Genomic DNA, 19,209 nt, shown 5'->3' with positions numbered 1-19,209 from the left:
CAATTTCATTCTAAACTAGCGGTCCGCCCCGGCTTCTCCCGTGGTACATGTTTACGTTTTCTCTACACATTTTGGGATTCATTTTTATATTATAAGATGATGGTAATATATTTTATATTTATACTTTAATATTTCAATGTGAAATCATGTTTTAATTGTTTTATGTTATTTTGAGACATTTGAATTTTGCGTCAATTACACGTTCAGTACCGTCAATTAGCAAATAGTTTCCGAATAAAGTACCCCCATGCTAATTGATTGAATCGAGAGCAGTGGTGGCTCAGTGGTGAGACCTCGGACTTCGAATCGATTCGAAAGTCCGGGGTTCGAGACCAGGCGAGCGCGCAGGAAATAAATTGATTTTTCAATTTATCTGCGCATGTTGTAACATCACCACTGCTCGAACGGTGAAGGAAAACATCGTGAGGAAACATGTCGAAGAATTAAAAATGTTCCACGACATGTGTTATCCGCCAACACGCACTTGGCCAGCGTGGTGGATTATGGCCTGTACCCTCATTGGAGGCCCGTGTCCCAGCAGTGGGAACGTATATGGGCTGATGATGATGATGTTAATTGATAAGCCTAAGTACACATCATTTGTTATCCTGTGCGAATGGGTGCTACGCATAATGGATCCCGTCCGGCAGGCGCGTCGGCCGCGCCGGCCGCGCCGGCCGCACGTGAATTGAAAAATCAGTTTGCGCTGCATTCTCGGCTCTGCGTACGCCGCACTCGCACATAAACGAGGGTATATTGGCCAATGCGTTTGACGAGCGTCGACATTTAATCATCATATTATACGGATTTCAATACTGTTTTCGATCTAGTATATTTAGTGCTCATCAACAACATTTGTCGTCAGGTCAACCGTCGCCGCAGGGTGGTACAACGCCTCCGCATAAAATAAAAACAGCTTTCTGCCGGGACGCGAACACTAGAAGTGGGTGTCCAAGGGGTAATAACTGCAACTTTTCGCATTTCGAAGACGATATGGACAGGTAAGGACTTGCGAATTATAGATTTCTAATTTTCTAGTTAATCTTATATTTAATCACATAAATAGAAGATTGTTTTGAATTATTTCAATTAAATAGTCTTTATACATTTAAAAGTCATCATTCAGACTTTCATACTAATGTAATACTCGAATTATTACATGAGTTTCTTATCCGGTAGACAAACTTTATTGTCAAGTAGTAACTATATTATAATGTGATTGTAATAGAATAGGACGGGAGACATTTTAATTATTATTAATAGAAGTATGCTTTACTTACATAAGATTAGTTAATATTTGTACAGTTTCGCTAAAATAATATTATTATTTGATAAGGTTCATCGTAGCATTCCCAACAACAATAATTTCGGTTAGGTAAGTTGGAACAGAAATGAATTTAAATCGTTGCAAGGGTATGTGCATGTAGGCAAGTAGTTAAATATTTCCATATAGGTATTAAATAATTAATTGAGAAACGAAATTTTGAAGCGTCACATGTTTAAGCTCATTTAAAAATATCAACGCTAAGAGCTATTTTTGTATTCATTGTTTTACTTGATTAAATTCTATACAACAAAATGGTATTTAAATGAATCTCGTCACAATTTTATGAAAGAGATGATAAAAATGTCGATTGAATAAACTCAAAATATGATCCATAATAAAAGGTACGACATGAACATTTAAAATTATAATTCTGATACATTACTATGAAAGGAAAATTTTTCAAGATGTATCAAAACAGCTTCCTGTTTGCATGTGACGTCACGGCAAAGATCAACAGGTTCACTTGTTGAATAGAACGACGCGACGTTCTGACTGATATTCGAATGATTTATCTCCTACGTGATCTTACATTATATACTACATGCATATTCCCTCAACCATATCGATGTTCGGTGTTCTAGGATATATGGAATTCTGTGTCAACGTATTTTAATTTGGAAAATTATGTGTTTTTATTTTGATGAGTCCGCAATGCAAGTGTACAAAATTTGATTGGCTGACGTAAATCTTTGGCTCTGTGTTGATCAATCTTCAGTTTAATTTATACATGTGGGAATGCGAATTATGTATTATACAATTTTAGTTATTCTGTCCGAATATTTTTTTTGAATATTTCTGGAAAGCAATGAATGTGCAATGACTGCATAATTAATTCGGTGTGAGTTGAAATGCTGCCGTTATATTAAGTTGTTTATTTACATATTAATTCTGCTTATTTGTCAAGAATGGATACATCATTGTGTACGAATGGTAGAAGTCGGAACATTACTGTTGTAGTGTTGTTTCGTTGTATGACTCAACAACAAAAACTTTATTTTTTTATATTTTTTTGGGTTCAGCTTCTTTTATTTGGTTTCATATTATTTTTGAATGTTGATGGAAAACCGTCGTAGGTAGTAGACTGAATTTGAGCAAAAAACGTTGTTGCTAAATTTATGTTTTTTTTAGGAATAATATACTTTTATAAACTACATATTCAAATTGGAAAAAATTCACATCACTAAACCACCTAGCATCATAAAGCTGTTTTGTTTCTTTTTCAAAATTTCAATGAAACAGTTGAAAATTAAACACTCAATTATTCTTTAACAAAAACATTACACCAGTAAAGAGTTGAGTGCTGCATAACTAAAACTTGGCTGGTCACGTCGCTGTTATGCATCTAGAAAAAAAAAACAGCTAATATATCATGACAACTATATCAGAGAAAGACAGAACATAATATTAGAGAAAGACACTACAATCACTGTTACACCAAGTTACACGTAGATTCACACGATACACATACACATAACACTGTATGTTTGTTGCACGTCCCGCCTGTCAATAGGTACCGAACGGTGCAAACGAGCACCACAATAACGAACGGGAACTACTCGTACATATCGAGTCTGCCGCCGATGTCGATCCCGCCGCCGACGATGGGCGGGCAGGTGCCGCTGCACGTGTACCAGCGGTTCCCCCCACCGCCGCTGCCACAGGCCCAACACGTCATTCAGCACCTGGAGGCGTTTAACATTGTGCCGAGTGAGTATACGTTCATTGAATCCTTTATTTTCCTTCCTTCCTGAAAATACTCCATTTTCCGTAAGGTGAGATCGGAATATATGGGATTCTTACCGACACAGCTACCTAATTGATGTAGGTAGTTGATAACAAAACGCAGCAATTCAACGACTGTTAATAAAGTGAGGGTAGTTTGATCAAACGTCGTATATAAACAAAGTCCGAGCCCCTAGGCACGATTCGTACGAATACGCCACGAGTCAAAGGAAAGACAATTTATAGTATTCGACACATGAAGTGAGACAACTACATTGACTATTCATCCACAAAAATATTAAATCAAAAGTTATGTCTTACAATTGTATTTCAAGTTACTACTATTTTTACATACACCTTTTAGTTTAGGATATTTAAATACGTGATCTTACGTATTTAAATATCCTACTTTCTTGGACGAATTTTAAAGAGTTTTGTCCATTCCGATGATAGAAATCATTGTTTCGGTATCACAAAGCAGCTTTAACGAATGTATGTTTCGTTCCGATTTGGGTATAGATAAGGTTAGATTAAAACTTTAATGTTGAATTTAGACCACGAGTAAAAAAATCAGAAGCAATTTCATAAAAATAAAAACCTACAAAATACGTCATAAGATGAATTTTACATATTATTAGCTTCACGAGTTTACGGTTTTCGATAGGTCTCAAATACTGGATAGCATATTTGTTATATTAAAGTTTGGATATGATGAAATCGAAGATGGTAGGTATAGCAGCAGCAGTATTTGTAATATGAATTATGTATATTTATAGAAGGAAATAAAATAAGAGCTTTTTTTTGTTATGACCTAATTCTTAAAATAAAAACTCTTTGAACTTTTGAACCCGTTGAGTTATCGAATCCTATGAAATGTTGAAACTCTTTGAAACATGGCGTATTCGTACGGATTGAGCTTTAGTGCTCAGTCGTTGTTTATTCAACGTTAGACCCAACTACATAAGCCCAACTACTGCTATAATAGTCGTTGCGACTGGTTGTGATTCAATTATGCAGTTGTTTAGAGTCGCATTACATTATTATTATATTCAAACTAGTTTTCAGCTCGACCTTAAATTTATAACATATATAAATATGAGTCTTATTTATGTTTACCGATCATAAAATCCAAAGAAAGTCAATTTTTTTAACTTTATTTTATTTCATCTTTTAACTACGTTTTAAATTGATTACAATCGCAAACAATCACACCACTTGAACAATCGCGAACTCATGACAGTTACGTTGGCAGCGATCCATTCCATGTCTTCGCCGATGCCGGCGATGCAAGCGGCGCCTATGTCGCAGGAGATGCCGCTGGCCAACCAGATGGCGGACGCGGCGAGGAACGACAATATGCAGCCGAGGTAATTGAACAATCTTACTTGTCAAATTTATGCTAATAAGAGCCAGCGCGCAAGAGCAACTTTTGTCTCTCCCAATAACTCTATAGGCTAGTAAGAAAGTGCGCGCACGTAGCGACGCAACTTCCTATAGAGTTGACGGGAGAGACAAAATAGTTGCGGAGACAAAAGTTGCTCTTGCGCGCTAGCTCTAAATGTCATTGATACTCTGCCATAGATACTTTTTGGGTAGATTTATATATCCTATAAACCATTTATGCATTCGTCGATAATTTGCAGTTGACAAAATGAATTAGCGCGTTTAATACCATTATTGCACATAGTGCAGAGTGTTTGTCGTCTTAATTGAATTTACAGAGTGATCCAACGATTGGTGGACATTAAATTGGATACTCGGGAATTCTACAAATATGTTCTCTACGGCACGGGTATAATTTTGTATGGAATACAATTACTAATTTCAAAATTTCGTTGAATTAAAGCGAATATATAATTAACGGTTTGAAATCCCAACTAATATTATAAATGCGAAAGTAAATCTGTCAGTATGTCTGTCTGTCTGTTACGCTTTCCCGCTTAAACCTCTTAACTGATTTTGATGAAATTTGGCACAGACATCTTTAGACCCTGAGAAAGAACATAGGCTACCTTTAATTGCGAAATATGTACCACGGGCGAAGCCGGGGCGGACCGCTAGTTCTGCATAGTTATAAATAATCGAACGAACGGGCATTAGGGAATTAAAAAAAAAAGCCCTTGGAGATGGAGCCCACGAAAGTTGAGATTCCTTAAAATAATATCTGAACAAATCTATCCCGCACATTTCAGGAACTATACACCAACTGGTATTTTGACCGGGCAGCAGCCAATGGGGATGAATCAGGGTAACGTGATGATGCAGCAGGAGCGGCCGTACTGCCCTCGCTATAGCGGGTTGCTGACGATTGCCAGTGAGGCGAACCAGCAGTACCGGCCGGATTACCTGAGCGCTATATACCAAGCCAGCTCTATGGCCAGCTCAGCCACCATGGCCAGCTCGGTCGGCGTGCAAAGCTCGGTCGGAGTGCAAAACTCCATGGGCGTAGCCAGCTCGATGGGCGTAGCCAACTCGATGGGTGTTCCCAACACGATGGGTGTGCCAAGTTCTATGGGCGTACCAAGCACGATGGGCGTACCCAGCTCTGTCGGGGTGCCAAGCTCTGTCGGAGTGCCCAACTCGGTGGGAGTGCCCAGCTCGGTCGGCGTGCCGAGCTCTGCCAGCTCGGTCTACCAACACGACCGCAATGCTAATGTGCAGCGCCCGGTTTCGAACCTCTTCGCGAACGTGCCGGAGCAAAACGCGTTCTCCTCCTATGATGATTGTAAGTATTTTTTATAAAAGATTTTAAAGGGATAAAATTTTTGATTAATGTTAAGGTGAACTGTGGGGTTTGGTGGGGTTTCAGTGTAATCTGTAAATTCGTTAGGCATGAGAATTTGAAACAATAAAGAAAAATACTTATCTTATAGGGGATTATGTGCATATTTTTTGTTTACTGTGAACATAATAAGATACTAAATATAATTTTAAATTGTTATAGTGGGCCTCGGCTCTGACATGCAGTTCCGCAGCCCGCCCGGCTTCCCGCCGATGTCCGCTCGACGCCGTGTTGACTCGTGGCCGACTACTTCGGTAATTATATATCAATAAATAATAATAATTCGTCACTTTACCCACACTATACTTTACACAATTACATGCAGTAAAACTAAAAAAAAATATTACATCTAACCAAAAAAAAATCCAGAAAATAATAACACTGTTCTTCTTAAAACAATTTGAAAATGTACTTAGTTAATTATTATTTATATAAAAGTGTAAAAAGATCGCTAGAAACTTCTAGAATAAAAGTAGCTTATGTAAAATTGTTTTTATTAACCACATTCATTTTGTTCTAGAACTTCGATTACAACTCGATGACCGAGGCCATGCCGCAGATGCAAGCGCCCACTGACAATGTAAGTTGTACAAAATACAAATTTAAATATTTTTTTGATAAATGACGGCTTTAACAAAAGTTTAATAATAATCCATGGATATTATATATTTACGAATGCCAAAAAAGGTAATTTATATGATATTATCCAATCATACAACTTTAGCAATTGATAAAAAAGTCTTAATAAAAAACTAAATTTAACTCATGCTTAAAAGTCTCGAAATTTTCTATTTTGTATATGATAATTCCCCTTTTTCATAGAAAATTACTTTGTCCCTATTGGAAATGATATTGCACTTATTTCCAAAGAGAGTCGTATTTTTTCAAAATATAATTTTGTCTCAGATTTTCCATGGAAAATAATTGTTTTATATTCCTTTCGATTTTATTTAATATAAAATCGCCTTATGAACTAAAAATAAATTCAACATCGGCTATAATATTATGATGTCTATAAAGGCGTACCAGGAATTTGCAATTACGCTTCATAGAATGTTCTCGCGATTTTGCCCAAGTATATCACGTTACTGCATCCCAGTTCTAGGAATTGTAATATGAGGATAAAATGCAATTACAAAATCTGTTTACCTGGAATTTTGCTCGCTATCTGTATCGATTCAGTGAGCTGCTCTGTGATTGGTCGACGCTACGCGAGCGCAACGCGTACGATCAATACTGTCTGATAAATTAATTTTCTATTTTACTTCATTGCGCCAACTATTTCCAGGAACAGATTATATTGTTGTTTTTTTTTTTTAATTTAGACGCAAACAAGCGTCTTCCAATTAGTTGGCAAATAGAAAATCCTCTCAATTAATATTTAATCCTGCGTGGGTAGTCGCGAATTTCTCAATAACGCCCACAGACTTTGCAGTTAATTTTATTTTTTATTATGAAATAATTTATTGCAAAGGATGTGGGTGTTGGAAAATATTTTCAAAACGTTCGTCTCACGTGAATTGAGCAAATACACTAACAGAAATACATAAGGTGATCTATCAAAGCGAGCGCTGATTGAAAAATAAATATAGCAGCATATTCTGGCGTTTTCTACTCTGTGATTATAAAAACATAATATTATTTAGATGGTTTTAACTTTGACTGTTTGAGTAAATATTTCAGTTCCTTTCCATTTATTACCCAACTTATAAACATGTCTCTTTCGAAAATACAAGTCATATTAGTTACGGTATGTTTATTTTACTAATTAAATAATAATTGATGAAAAATAATACCTATCGGCGACGCATAAGGAATATTCTTGCAACATTTCGGCTAATATTAGAAAATATATTGTCATTCAAGAAACTATCAACAAATTAATTTTTTTATTGCAGGCTTACGATTTCAATCTCATGAGGGATGCTCTGCCAGTAATTCCTGGACCATCTGATAAAAATGTATGTAAAACATAAACCATATTAAACTGTGAACTTTCTTGCTGAATCTTTAGTTGCAATTTTTCCTACTCTTTGCGCTGGGTGTTACTAATATTTTTAGTTAATAATGCACTTTTATTTGTAGGTCTTTAAATGTTTATTTAGCTTTTTTTCATATCTCTTCTCCTGTCCGTTTAGTATAGGCACTCGACTTGCCGATACGTATCTATTAATTATGATAAAGACTTGTGAGTGTATCTCGGAAAAATCAACAGGACGACATCTGAGAATTCTATTTTTTTTACAATTATATAAGAACGATACGAATGTGTGCTCATAAACGACGGTTTGAAGCTTCGCAATGGATCTTTCTAGAGCGCATGCTGGAACAATCGAGCGTCCAGGATCCTACGTCTTTTGTTCTCAAAATAGATCGAGTAATAATAACTGCCTTTGAAGCGTTTATTTTAATTAAATCCTATCGAGTCTCCACTTTCAGTGATTTCATTTGTTATTTGTTTTCTTTAATTTCTACGATTATGCCATGATTCGTATAAGGGAAGGATGGATGGTTGAGAACAAAACCTCCAAATGGCGACAAGTTCATGATACCAAACTTAAAATTATTTAACGGTTTTTAAGACGAACTAAATCTTTAAAAGTATTAAACTTTTTTATACAGAGTTGGTAGTTATTATAACTGAATTCATGATTTAACAACTTTTGAAAATATTATTTCTGACTTAATAATGTAAAAGTTAAAAATGCAGTAGATTTTTTTTTTTGTAATATTCCGAGTAATGCGATCGATCCAATAGACTATTTTTTAATTCGTATAAAACTAATAGGAAGATTAAGATCAAAAGAGAAAAAATATTTCGGAAATAGCAGAGCTTTAATTTTGTACGTATTTCAATGCTTTTCTAGTTTATTTTTCGAGTTTTGTTTCTACGGCTTAGCCGTGTCAATATAATTGTTATAATTCCAACAATGGAAGTAGCGAGCCCTGCTAAGCATGTAATACTAGAATCATTAAAGAATAGAATTTTTATTTTTTCTTCATGTACTGTTTTACCACGAGCTGAGAGAAATGGCAATAGTCGTCCCTCCTTCGTACGAGCGAGACGGCCTACCTGGCATTAATGATTCTTTTCTTTATTGGTTCGCGTTCAAACGCTTCAGTAGTGTGCTTTACTTTAGTGTGATTAGACTATTGCAATTAGAGTATAGTATGAGCGTTCGAAGCAAATGTTTGTTTAGAGATGTGTTGCATATTCGGTCTGGTGGACAAGTGGCCCTTATTGTGAATGCTTGCAGTTGAACAACAACATGGCGGGCGACAGGCGCGTGGTGGGAGCGGACAGATACTATGTGTTGCTTAGGGATCTGGTTTCCATCCCAGACAAGGAGGACACTACTAACGAGGACGAGGACGAGGTATTCAAACGTACCATTCACGGCGGAAAATGTAAACAAAAATATGCCCATCTACATGCTCCTTTACTATCGAAAAGGTTATGTGGATTTCGAAGCGTTCGACCTATGTTTGTTTACGTTCTCAGCCCACTTTATGGAAACAAGTTTGCCTGTAGGCTCAGGGCCGTACCGAAGCGGAACGGAGAAGAGACCATATGGAACACTTTGGATTTCTCGATTATGTCTTAACTAATAAAATAACAATTTTGTTCTTTATTCAATTAGATCTACTAAACGTCTCGAATTTAACATTTATTTCCGATATCCTTCTTCTTTGTATTTGTAATGTTATTCCTTGTTTTCCATTTGAATGTTTGATATGGATCTGTTTGTTGTAGCACGAGCTCGAGGAGGAGCTGATGGCCTTGGAGCGCCGCATCGATACTGAGTTTAAGAGTACCGACTAAATGAACACCTCCACGCTACATCTTGCACAGTCTTGCAATTCTGTTGATTTGTTTTGTTGTCTTATGTATAAGTCAAATGTGGTGCAATTAATTTTACAACCTAATCGGTTGACTCCGTGTACTTTATTATAGTTTTATTAAGTCTATTTACATTTCTTGTTTTGTTTATTTTTATAGTTTTATATTTACAAAATATGTTATGATTTATAACGTATCTTCCAGTTTCTTCCATGTATTGTAATTTTTTATCTATACACTTTATGAATTTTTTTACAATACCTGATGCAGTTTATCGTCATGGCTCTAATAATTAATAATTCATCGAAGTATATATTTTAGGTTGCATAAATTTTCATAGGACCAAAAATGACCCGCGGCAGTCGATCCCATGTTGGAGCGATTCACGCGCGTAATGAAATTTCGCATTTATAAGCTAAGTGTGAAAAGTATCTTTGTGTCCCGCGTCTACCAAAAAAAAAATACGTTTTTAGCTTTTTTTTGCAATAAAATAATACTAAAAACAATTATATCGGTTTCACCAAATTATACCCACAAATTAAAACAGCATTATCTCGAAAGAGTCTCATTTCTTTTACAGCAATGGAACATAGAAAAGTAACTGCGCCCCTTTTCATTCGAAATCATCAAATTAAAATCTTTGATTAACTCAAATGAATAGGACCATGTTTCATTCATCCGATACCTAAGTATTTTCTTGCAAGCGCGGGTTGGATAAAGGTTTTTCACACCTGGATTGAAATGGTGACCTATGGAAATTTATACAGCTTACTAGATTCAAAGTTTTTCCAAATTTGAAATTGTTAATTCAAATTGATGCTCTGCAGGCAGACCTGTGTCGTTTATGGAACTAAGAGTTCATATATATCGACTTAACTAGGGAAGCCGTCCAAAATTTACTTTGATAATATATTTTATTAACTTAAACCTCTCCGATCAAATTCCACATGTCTCTCATTATTATATTTGTTGAATTTATGATATTTTGCGATCGTAAATCAAATATAATTGCATTCATACCCTGTGTTAGACGTAAGTTTATATTAATTATTATTAACCATCTCGATGTCACAACTGAGTGTAACTTGTTGGTGTAATAGTTATTCAAGTTTATAGTAGCAGCGTGAATCGATTGCATGATCGATTGACGATCTATAATTTATCTCGATGTGAATTTATTCGTAAAACGTAGCATCAGTATAGGCCTAAAGAGAGGCGGATTAACTCGGACCGCGACAATCATCAAAATTCTATTTAGTAGTATTTGAAAATATATCATATTATACATGTTTAATATTAAGTGTTTCCTAAGCATTTCTGTCATTACTATCAGTAGGCAGTTACAACATTAGCTCGTAATCTTATCGTCGTCGGTGTTTTAGCTATCATTATGCCTAGGTGTCACTAGGCCTGTCGAGTCAATTTTATATTCCGATTCTACGTTTCCTTTGCAAATACCTCTAATCAAGATCAAGATGGATTTCAGAGTTCATATGTTTGAACGTGATGTTCCGTTCCGTTAAATTTCGCGCTGTCCCGTGGTCCCAATAATCGCTAGATTCACTTTGGTCGCGACGCGTTGATACTTTACTGAGGGGCGATTTTCCTTTCGAACGTTGTTCACTTATAGTTTTATAAGTTTTAGATGTATTATTTAACGTGCTTCTATGTTTTCGCCTTCGCTCTTCACCTTCACTTTATCGATTTTAGTAAACCAGCTCTCGTCGGAGACGAATAATTTTTTTAAGGATATATATCTACCATTCTTTAACGAAGGAAGAAGGGAAGTTGACGGTGACAAACCTCTATCGATACCGACTTTGACTGATTCAAGTGATAGGAGATGACACTTAGTATCTAACACGAGATGGATTGGAGAGTAGGATAATAGAACAATTCGCAAGTTTGTTCTTGTGCTTTATAATATAATATAATGTCATAACAGGGGAATAATAGAATCCGCGATGTGTTTTGGGCGTTGTGCATACGTATTTTATTATTACCATTTGAATGCTCCGTGTGGAACTCAAATTTCCATCCGGTGAACAACATTTATAGAGAATGATGGTGGGTGTAAAAAAATTGATATATCGGGAGCGATATTTAAGGCTGGTGATGCGTCTATATAATTATATATATAGATGTTTGTGTATAAAAATAATGTAAGGCTGTAATATACATGCAGCTGGAAGATTCAACTCAACGCCGTGCTGCCTACGATGTAATACACTTGATTTTCTTTTTTTTTTTACAAGTTATAAAATATTTACCAATTGGTTTACGAACGTTTTAGTTATATATACCTTAATATTTATATAAAAAACGCGTTATAAAAACAATATGCATTAATTGTTGGTTATACAATGTTGTTCGAATGATTTTTATTGTTTTTGCAATAAGCGTGTTTGAGGTAACTTTGTGCAGTTCTCAAATGAGTTCGTTTTATAGTTTACTGTCATATAATTATCTGTTAAGAATGAAATATTTTGAGTATACATTGATCTCGGATTGTTCTGAACTTTTGTATATTTGTAAAAATAATTGTGAGGACTTCAAGTATAAATTTAGTGCTATTTAACATGGAGTGCAATGACTAAACATATTTTTACTAAACAAATCAATGAACTACTCCTGTATTTTATTTATGGTGTATTAATTGATTTTATTTGTGTAAAAAATCGAAATGGTTTCATTTGTAAATTTTGGACAGATAGTTTTTTTATTTCACTCGTGAATTAGTCTATAAATGTAATATGTTAATGATACTGAGTTATACCAAATTGACTTTGGTGTTGATTTTTTCCTAGGAAAAGTTAGTAAATTGTGTTTTATGATGGTCTGTTTAAAGACCGCGATGCGACCGTCATCTCCGCACTTCGCTTTTGTAAGTTACGCGTGATGCATATAGTAGATTTTAATAAATATGTGCATCTACCATATTGTCTTTATTTTGAATTTAGTATTTATTTTTAGAGTAATAAGTGTTATTCTTAAACCCCAAAGGTTTTATTATAATTCAGCTATCTTCGCCAAATGCTACATTTAAAAATCGAAAAAATCAATGTTTCTTTGCAATGAAATTTAAATAAATCGTCCGATGTTGCTACATTTATTATCGTGAAGGTAAAAGTTAATTAATGTTAAATCAATCATATGTTTAAATACTATTTTTATATAACATCGAGTAACTCCGATACTGTGTTTTATTGTATTGTTGAAATTTGTTATGCACTCATTTTCATGTATATGACAGGCATTGATTGTGTTGATCATTTCGTCGCTACCAACTGCGTTACTTTACCTTGTGATTATTTATCTGAATATATATATATATATACATTTGTAATGTATTTATCATATTATTTATAACACTGATGTGTTAGTGTGATCCGGCGTCGGGTTGCATCTTTCGGTTATATTTTTATAGAGGTATAAATATAAATATCGGAGGCCAACAGTCTCCAGTTAACCTTTGCATTTGTTTAAGAATGCGTAGAAATTTAATTTTGATTTAACTATTTATCTAATATATTTAATGGCGTCGGAAAGCGCTAGTTGTAACCTACTACTACATACAGATGTATCGTTACTGTATTATATACCTACTAAGTTTATCATGTGATTTTTAAGGTTATAGTACAAGAACTGTGAACTGATCCCGTCGTCAAGATAACTGATTACATATGAAATAGTGTTAGTCAATGGCTGGTGTTTTTATTTAAACGTCGGTTATATTGTTGACGCGATCGGGTAAGAATTTATCTAGTGTCCCTCGCTTAATCGTTGGTGTTTAAAGCATTGTGTGAACTTGTGAATCCATAATACATAATATAATCTATGATGTCGATACCTAGAGTACATTTCAGCGACCTTAAACACTTTCGATATACAATGTATGTGTATTTTAAACGTACCGAAGACCTATATAGATGCATTTCTGCGATATTATTAGTTTTTGCTTAAGTTTTGTTAAAACTTTTTTCTTAACAAAATAAAAAGATTTTTTGTGGTATATACTGCTTTTCATTGTGCTACCCCTGTTTAATAAATATTAAAAATATTATTTTTTATTGAGAGAAATCTGGAGCATCTATAGTTATGAGAGTATATCACTATATACTTGAGTTATAAGTTGAGATTTAAGTGGCAACACTTACGATTCAACAGTAAATTCTGGTAACGATGCAGATGGAGACATGTAAAATTAGTCTAACTCTCAATGAGGTTTTGAAAATCATATAAAAAAACTGCAGCAGAATTATTGTCGCGATTAACATGCTATCAAACACAACGCCTTAGGACTAATGGCAAGGAAGAAGAGCCATGACTCGTTCTGAACATTCATTGGTTTACCCAAACACGATTTACAGCCCTTTAGATACCTACCTACTTGAAACAATTTAAAGTTGTCCTATAAGTTAGATCTCACAAACCAAAGCCTTATAAAAGGCAAGTTAATTTGAAAAATATCATAATATTACGAACGAAGAATAAAAAAGGACCAATAGGCGAAAGACTCAAGAAAGGCATTTATAAATACCACATTAAATACCTATATTATGCTGCCATTTTATGGAGGACAGATTATATTTTACATTGAATTGAAATGTACTCCTATCAATGAGTGTTAAGTATGAAATTCGAGGAATCGATTCGGCTTTATAGGGCGCAGTATTATCATAAGGGGTGATAAGTGACTCATGTATGAATCACGCTCTAATAAACATGCTAATGTGATAGCATTATAGTTATACTAACAATAACAAGTACTAACCACAATTCTGACAAATAAATTTTCATTTATTTACTAAACTGAACATTTTCAGGATATACCTATTTACTGGCTGCTGGATTTAGTCGCTGATAACGTCGGTCGTGTTATTTTTAAGACCCTACATATTATATTCTAGATACCTGGAATCATTAATTGTTTTACATACATCCATATATCTTTGAAATGTAGGTGTTATTTGTGTAGTTAAGATATAATTTAAACTCTCCTATCTTTCAAGTTTACCTATATTAAATTGTTAAATTTTATTAAGGTGACTAGTAGAGCAAAACGCGAGTTTGCTGCAAAATTATAATGCTTTAAAGTATATGATTAACTGCAGTAAAAAATCTCAGATAAGTATATGATATTCTTCAGGAGATAAACTAGTTCGATAGTGTGTTGAAAACACAATACAACTTATTCTACTCGATAGAAAAAATCTCAAAGGTACCTCTAAAAAAATCTTTTGATGCTTAAAAACCATACTAAACTACATGCAATCATTTTGTTTTTTCGGCAAATAATTCTACAAGCAACATACTAATATAATACTATGTTATTTTTTTAGTCCAATCAATAGATTTCGTGTAAATCGTAAATTCTTAGTGCCCTTAGTGCCCTTACGCACTAGCGGTTAACCGCGCGGTTAGACGCTTTCCCATTTTAATATGCAACCGCTTATATGATTAGTGCGTACAATCATAAGCGGTTGCATATTAAAATGGGAAAGCGGCTAACCGCGCGGTTAGCCGCCCCCGCGGTTAACCGCTAGTGCGTCCCAAACCAAAAACGTACGCATGTGTGCGTGAACGCCTATGTACCGACACTACCGGCCGAGGCCCGTTCGTAATGATTCGCGTATGGCGTCGGGCTGCAGCTGTGGCGCGGCGTGTGTGTGTGAGTGGAATGAAATGCTTGCTCAGGGCAGCGCCTTAAAATCGATTCATTGACGTGCCCTTACGCACTAGCGGTTAACCGCGGGGGCGGCTAACCGCGCGGTTAGTCGTTTTCCCGTTTTTAATATGCAACCGCTTTTATGATTAGTGCGTACAATCATAAGCGGTTGCATATTAAAATGGGAAAGCGGCTAACCGCGCGGTTAGCCGCCCCCGCGGTTAACCGCTAGTGCGTAAGGGCACTTTAGGATTCTACAGCGGATAAATAACAGATGCATCCATACTAATATTATAAATGCGAAAGTAACTCTGTCTGTCTGTCTGTTACTAAATCACGCCTAAACTACTAATCCCGGGAAACCCACGGGGCGGAAACCTAGTATTTTATATATTATTTTATCATGATCTGCATTCCTAGTAATTGTTGCACTTTTAAGATGTGTTAGTCCTATATTAAATAGCAATATCCTGTTTAAATTACATATTATGTTCATTTCGTATTTAGGTAATTTTCTATGTTGATTGATACAAATACTTCTTTGCAGCCATGGTAAAACAAATACGTATCTACTATCTACTTACATAATATTCTATAATTATTGATGTAAGTATACCGTATCGGTGGCTATTGAACGCAATCTGCACCCTCGAGAAGACGTGATCCAGCGTTCTCGGGGCCCTTATGAAATTAAAATCCGAACATATTTTTGATTTGAACGTCAAAGCAATCACTTGAGTTCATTATGTTTTTCCCTCTGTTCCTTTAGAAGGGTTCCGCAAATGTCTTACTCCAGAAACAGACGTCAAAAAACAATAAGTCTTCCCCTTTTAAATTATAATAAAAAGCATTTGCTCATTGCGTGCGTGTTTAAGTGTGTAAAATACACAATACCTCAATTATTTTTACATTTTAATATATTAGATTTACAACAAAATATAGGTAATATTCATGGTAACTAGTCCATATAATGTAGGTACTAAGTAGGTATTAATATGTTAAAAAACTTAAGGATTGTTTCAATAAAAGCCGTTGGCAATCAAATACACCAATTAAGTCTGTTTAGCTCCAAAAAACTAATTATTTGGTTTGATACTAAATCAAAAATTTATCAAAATAACTTACACGTGCCGTGATGATGCAACTTGTCATTTTAAAACAAGCTATTTCCTACAGATCCTTAATCGTTTATTACGCAAGAAATGTACCTACTCTGACAAGACCTCCTAATGGTAATTGCACGAATGCACACTTAATGAAAAGGGTTTTAATGAACTGGCGATATGTGGCTCTGGGGGAACAGCAAACACCCCAATATTAAACGCCAGTATTTGTAGGCCCATCCCGACGGTCTTTTTTCAAGTAAATGCGGATCCCTAATCTTTGTCGCATAATATCATGACATTTTTTATTAATATAGGGCCTAAGTACAATACGGTATACGAATTAAAACAACTTTATTATCGTTGCCTTAGTGTTCTGAATAAAAAGGACAAATAAAAAAATTTATGTAACGCGACATTCATAAGTTTCATTCTGGGTAAGTTTAATATGGATTTTTTTTTTGTTTTCATTGCCGTGTGGTAATGGTATTTTAATTATTGTCTTCACATGAAATTCAACAAAATACAAATTCGATTCTTTTTATATTTCATAGAATAATTTTGCCATAAAGGAGTACCTTTTCATCTATTCTATCATACATATCTATTTTCTCTTATCTTAGTGAATCTCAAAAAATAAGGCATTGATCTACTTACAAGGTTTTAAAAAATGTGTTGACTATAATAATTGGAAAGTAATGTAATCAAATATTTAAAAATTAAAGCCGAGTGAACTACGGCGAACTGATAAACGCGAAGTATCTAAGAAAAAACTTCAATAGAGATGTGCTGATTAGACGTCTCAATTATAATTTCTTAAAAATAAAGCAACAAAAAAAAACAAAGTAAAAATAAAAAATCCGCCACAAAATGGTTTGGTATGTCCACGTTATGATTTCCCAACCCCACAGCACCAGGTATGAAAAGGCAGAGGTGAAAAGTTTATTTGTAAGAAAGTTTTTAACTGAGGTACACGCATATTGAGTGAACTACATACTAAATATTATTTATTAATTTGTGAAGTAACTTTGAGGTATGTATATTACTTATTTCAAATTTTAGAGCTGAGCGAATTTAATTAATTCCTTCTTATCTTTAGCGAAAGTTTTCCATTATTTATTTATTTTTTAATTTAAATAAACATTTCCGTGTGTGTACTAATAATATGTGAAGTATTGGATTAAATAAGTATATATATGCGTATCACTGTATGGTATAAAACAAAGTCGCATTCTCTGTCCCTATGTATCTTTGTATGTTTAAATCTTTAAAACTACGCAACGGATTTTGTTGTGATTCTTTAATAGATAGAGTGATTCAAGAGGAAAATTATAAATAAAGTATATGATTTATTAGGTTTTAGACAAAGTAGGCGAAGCCGCGGGCGGTAAGCTAGTACATGATAAATTAAAGTAATAAAAACGGCATAATATAATTGTTATTAATTTAATATTATAATAAAGCTATTAAAAATTAATTAGTAAACAAATTAAATTACTTTTTATGATATAGGTACTTAGGTATATAACTAGATATTTTTCAACAAATTTTTTACAAAATTGCTTAAATGAATGCCTACACCTAGTATTACTTATTTGTATAAAAAAAGATTCAAAGACAACTAGCATACACTACAGGAACAACAAAATATATAAATAATATAATATAATATAATATATAAATAGAACTACAAAACTTTAATTACCTATTTCTCGCATATTTTCATAGGATATTTTATCACCTACAAGATACCTCTTTTTAAATCGATTTACTTTTTACTTTGTACCTTATTAGTTACGACATGCAGCTACAATTTTTTTTATTAATTTATAGATAAAATTTTCTTTAATTTGTTATTTATATACTAATTTTTTATAGGCATGTATCCTCTGGACATATTTTATAAACTTTATTTTAACAAAGTTTAATTTTTGAATATACCTAATACGATATATATTACTTACGCTCTCTGCAAAATGAAGAAAACTCGGTTTTAAAGAAAACATTTTTTTTTGTTTGAAAAAACATTTACTAATTACAAAACGTCATCAAAACGCCATAAGGACCTTTTCTTCTATTCCTACCCTAGTTTATAGCACAATACTACACGTGAGTCATGCCGAGGGAGGTTGCGTGTATGGATGCATTTCTAAACTACCACTATAAATTGACCTTTCACCCGCGTGACTTTCCGAGCGACTCCTATTAACGAGAACCTAACGTAACATAAACACAGGAGCTCACCTAACACTGGCTGTGCGACGTAGATAGGGCTGTGCGTCTGATTGTATTATTTTATTTTTTGTTTGTATGAGTCATTGCGTTCATTCATGATTGATATGTTTGGGTTATGTGTGGTAAATAAATTAGGTTTCTATGCTATCGGATATTTAAACATTGCTATTTTAAATAATTAAGAACTATTTTTGTTTAGTTTTGTGTTTTTTGTATATTTATCGCATTGAGCCCCAAGCGGCCCGATCGGTCCACGACACAATAGATTCCCTATTGTGTCTGTGATTCCGGGGCCTGAGTTATTAAAAAATGTGCATCAATATATTATGTACATAATTTAGGAAATTGGGAGCATACGTACACCACATTATATCTACCATTTTAACTTAAGAATTTGTTTCACTTGTGCTTGTTTAAAAGAGGCCGTTTATTTTCGTATTGTTATTCGTTCAATTTCGATACTGAAAAAGTACACAATAAAACATCTTGCGTAAAATACATAACGAAAACCCTTTTGTTTCAGCCCTAAAC

The 19,209-nt window shown here is 34.2% G+C and overlaps 1 protein-coding gene across 4 annotated transcripts in view; it reads left to right on the top strand.

Moving 5' to 3' along the window:
• LOC123705113 (roquin-1) overlaps positions 1 to 13,684 on the top strand; it is a 35,457-nt gene extending 21,773 nt beyond the window's left edge. For 2 of the 4 annotated variants that reach the window (XM_045653742.1, XM_045653740.1), the window contains exons 9-17: positions 866 to 1,001; positions 2,838 to 3,034; positions 4,290 to 4,416; positions 5,242 to 5,774; positions 5,994 to 6,085; positions 6,352 to 6,411; positions 7,730 to 7,792; positions 9,089 to 9,208; positions 9,586 to 13,684. In XM_045653742.1, the coding sequence (XP_045509698.1) occupies positions 866 to 1,001; positions 2,838 to 3,034; positions 4,290 to 4,416; positions 5,242 to 5,774; positions 5,994 to 6,085; positions 6,352 to 6,411; positions 7,730 to 7,792; positions 9,089 to 9,208; positions 9,586 to 9,654 (1,397 nt within the window). In that variant the 3' untranslated portion in view covers positions 9,655 to 13,684. The remainder of the gene's footprint in view (positions 1 to 865; positions 1,002 to 2,837; positions 3,035 to 4,289; positions 4,417 to 5,241; positions 5,775 to 5,993; positions 6,086 to 6,351; positions 6,412 to 7,729; positions 7,793 to 9,088; positions 9,209 to 9,585) is intronic. The other 2 variants (XM_045653741.1, XM_045653743.1) reach the window with 2 other exon arrangements.
• Positions 13,685 to 19,209: the final 5,525 nt, after the last annotated feature.

This window comes from Colias croceus, chromosome Z (genome assembly GCF_905220415.1).
Source record: "Colias croceus chromosome Z, ilColCroc2.1".
NCBI lineage: Eukaryota > Metazoa > Arthropoda > Insecta > Lepidoptera > Pieridae > Colias > Colias croceus.
This window is presented reverse-complemented; position numbering and strand designations above follow the sequence as displayed.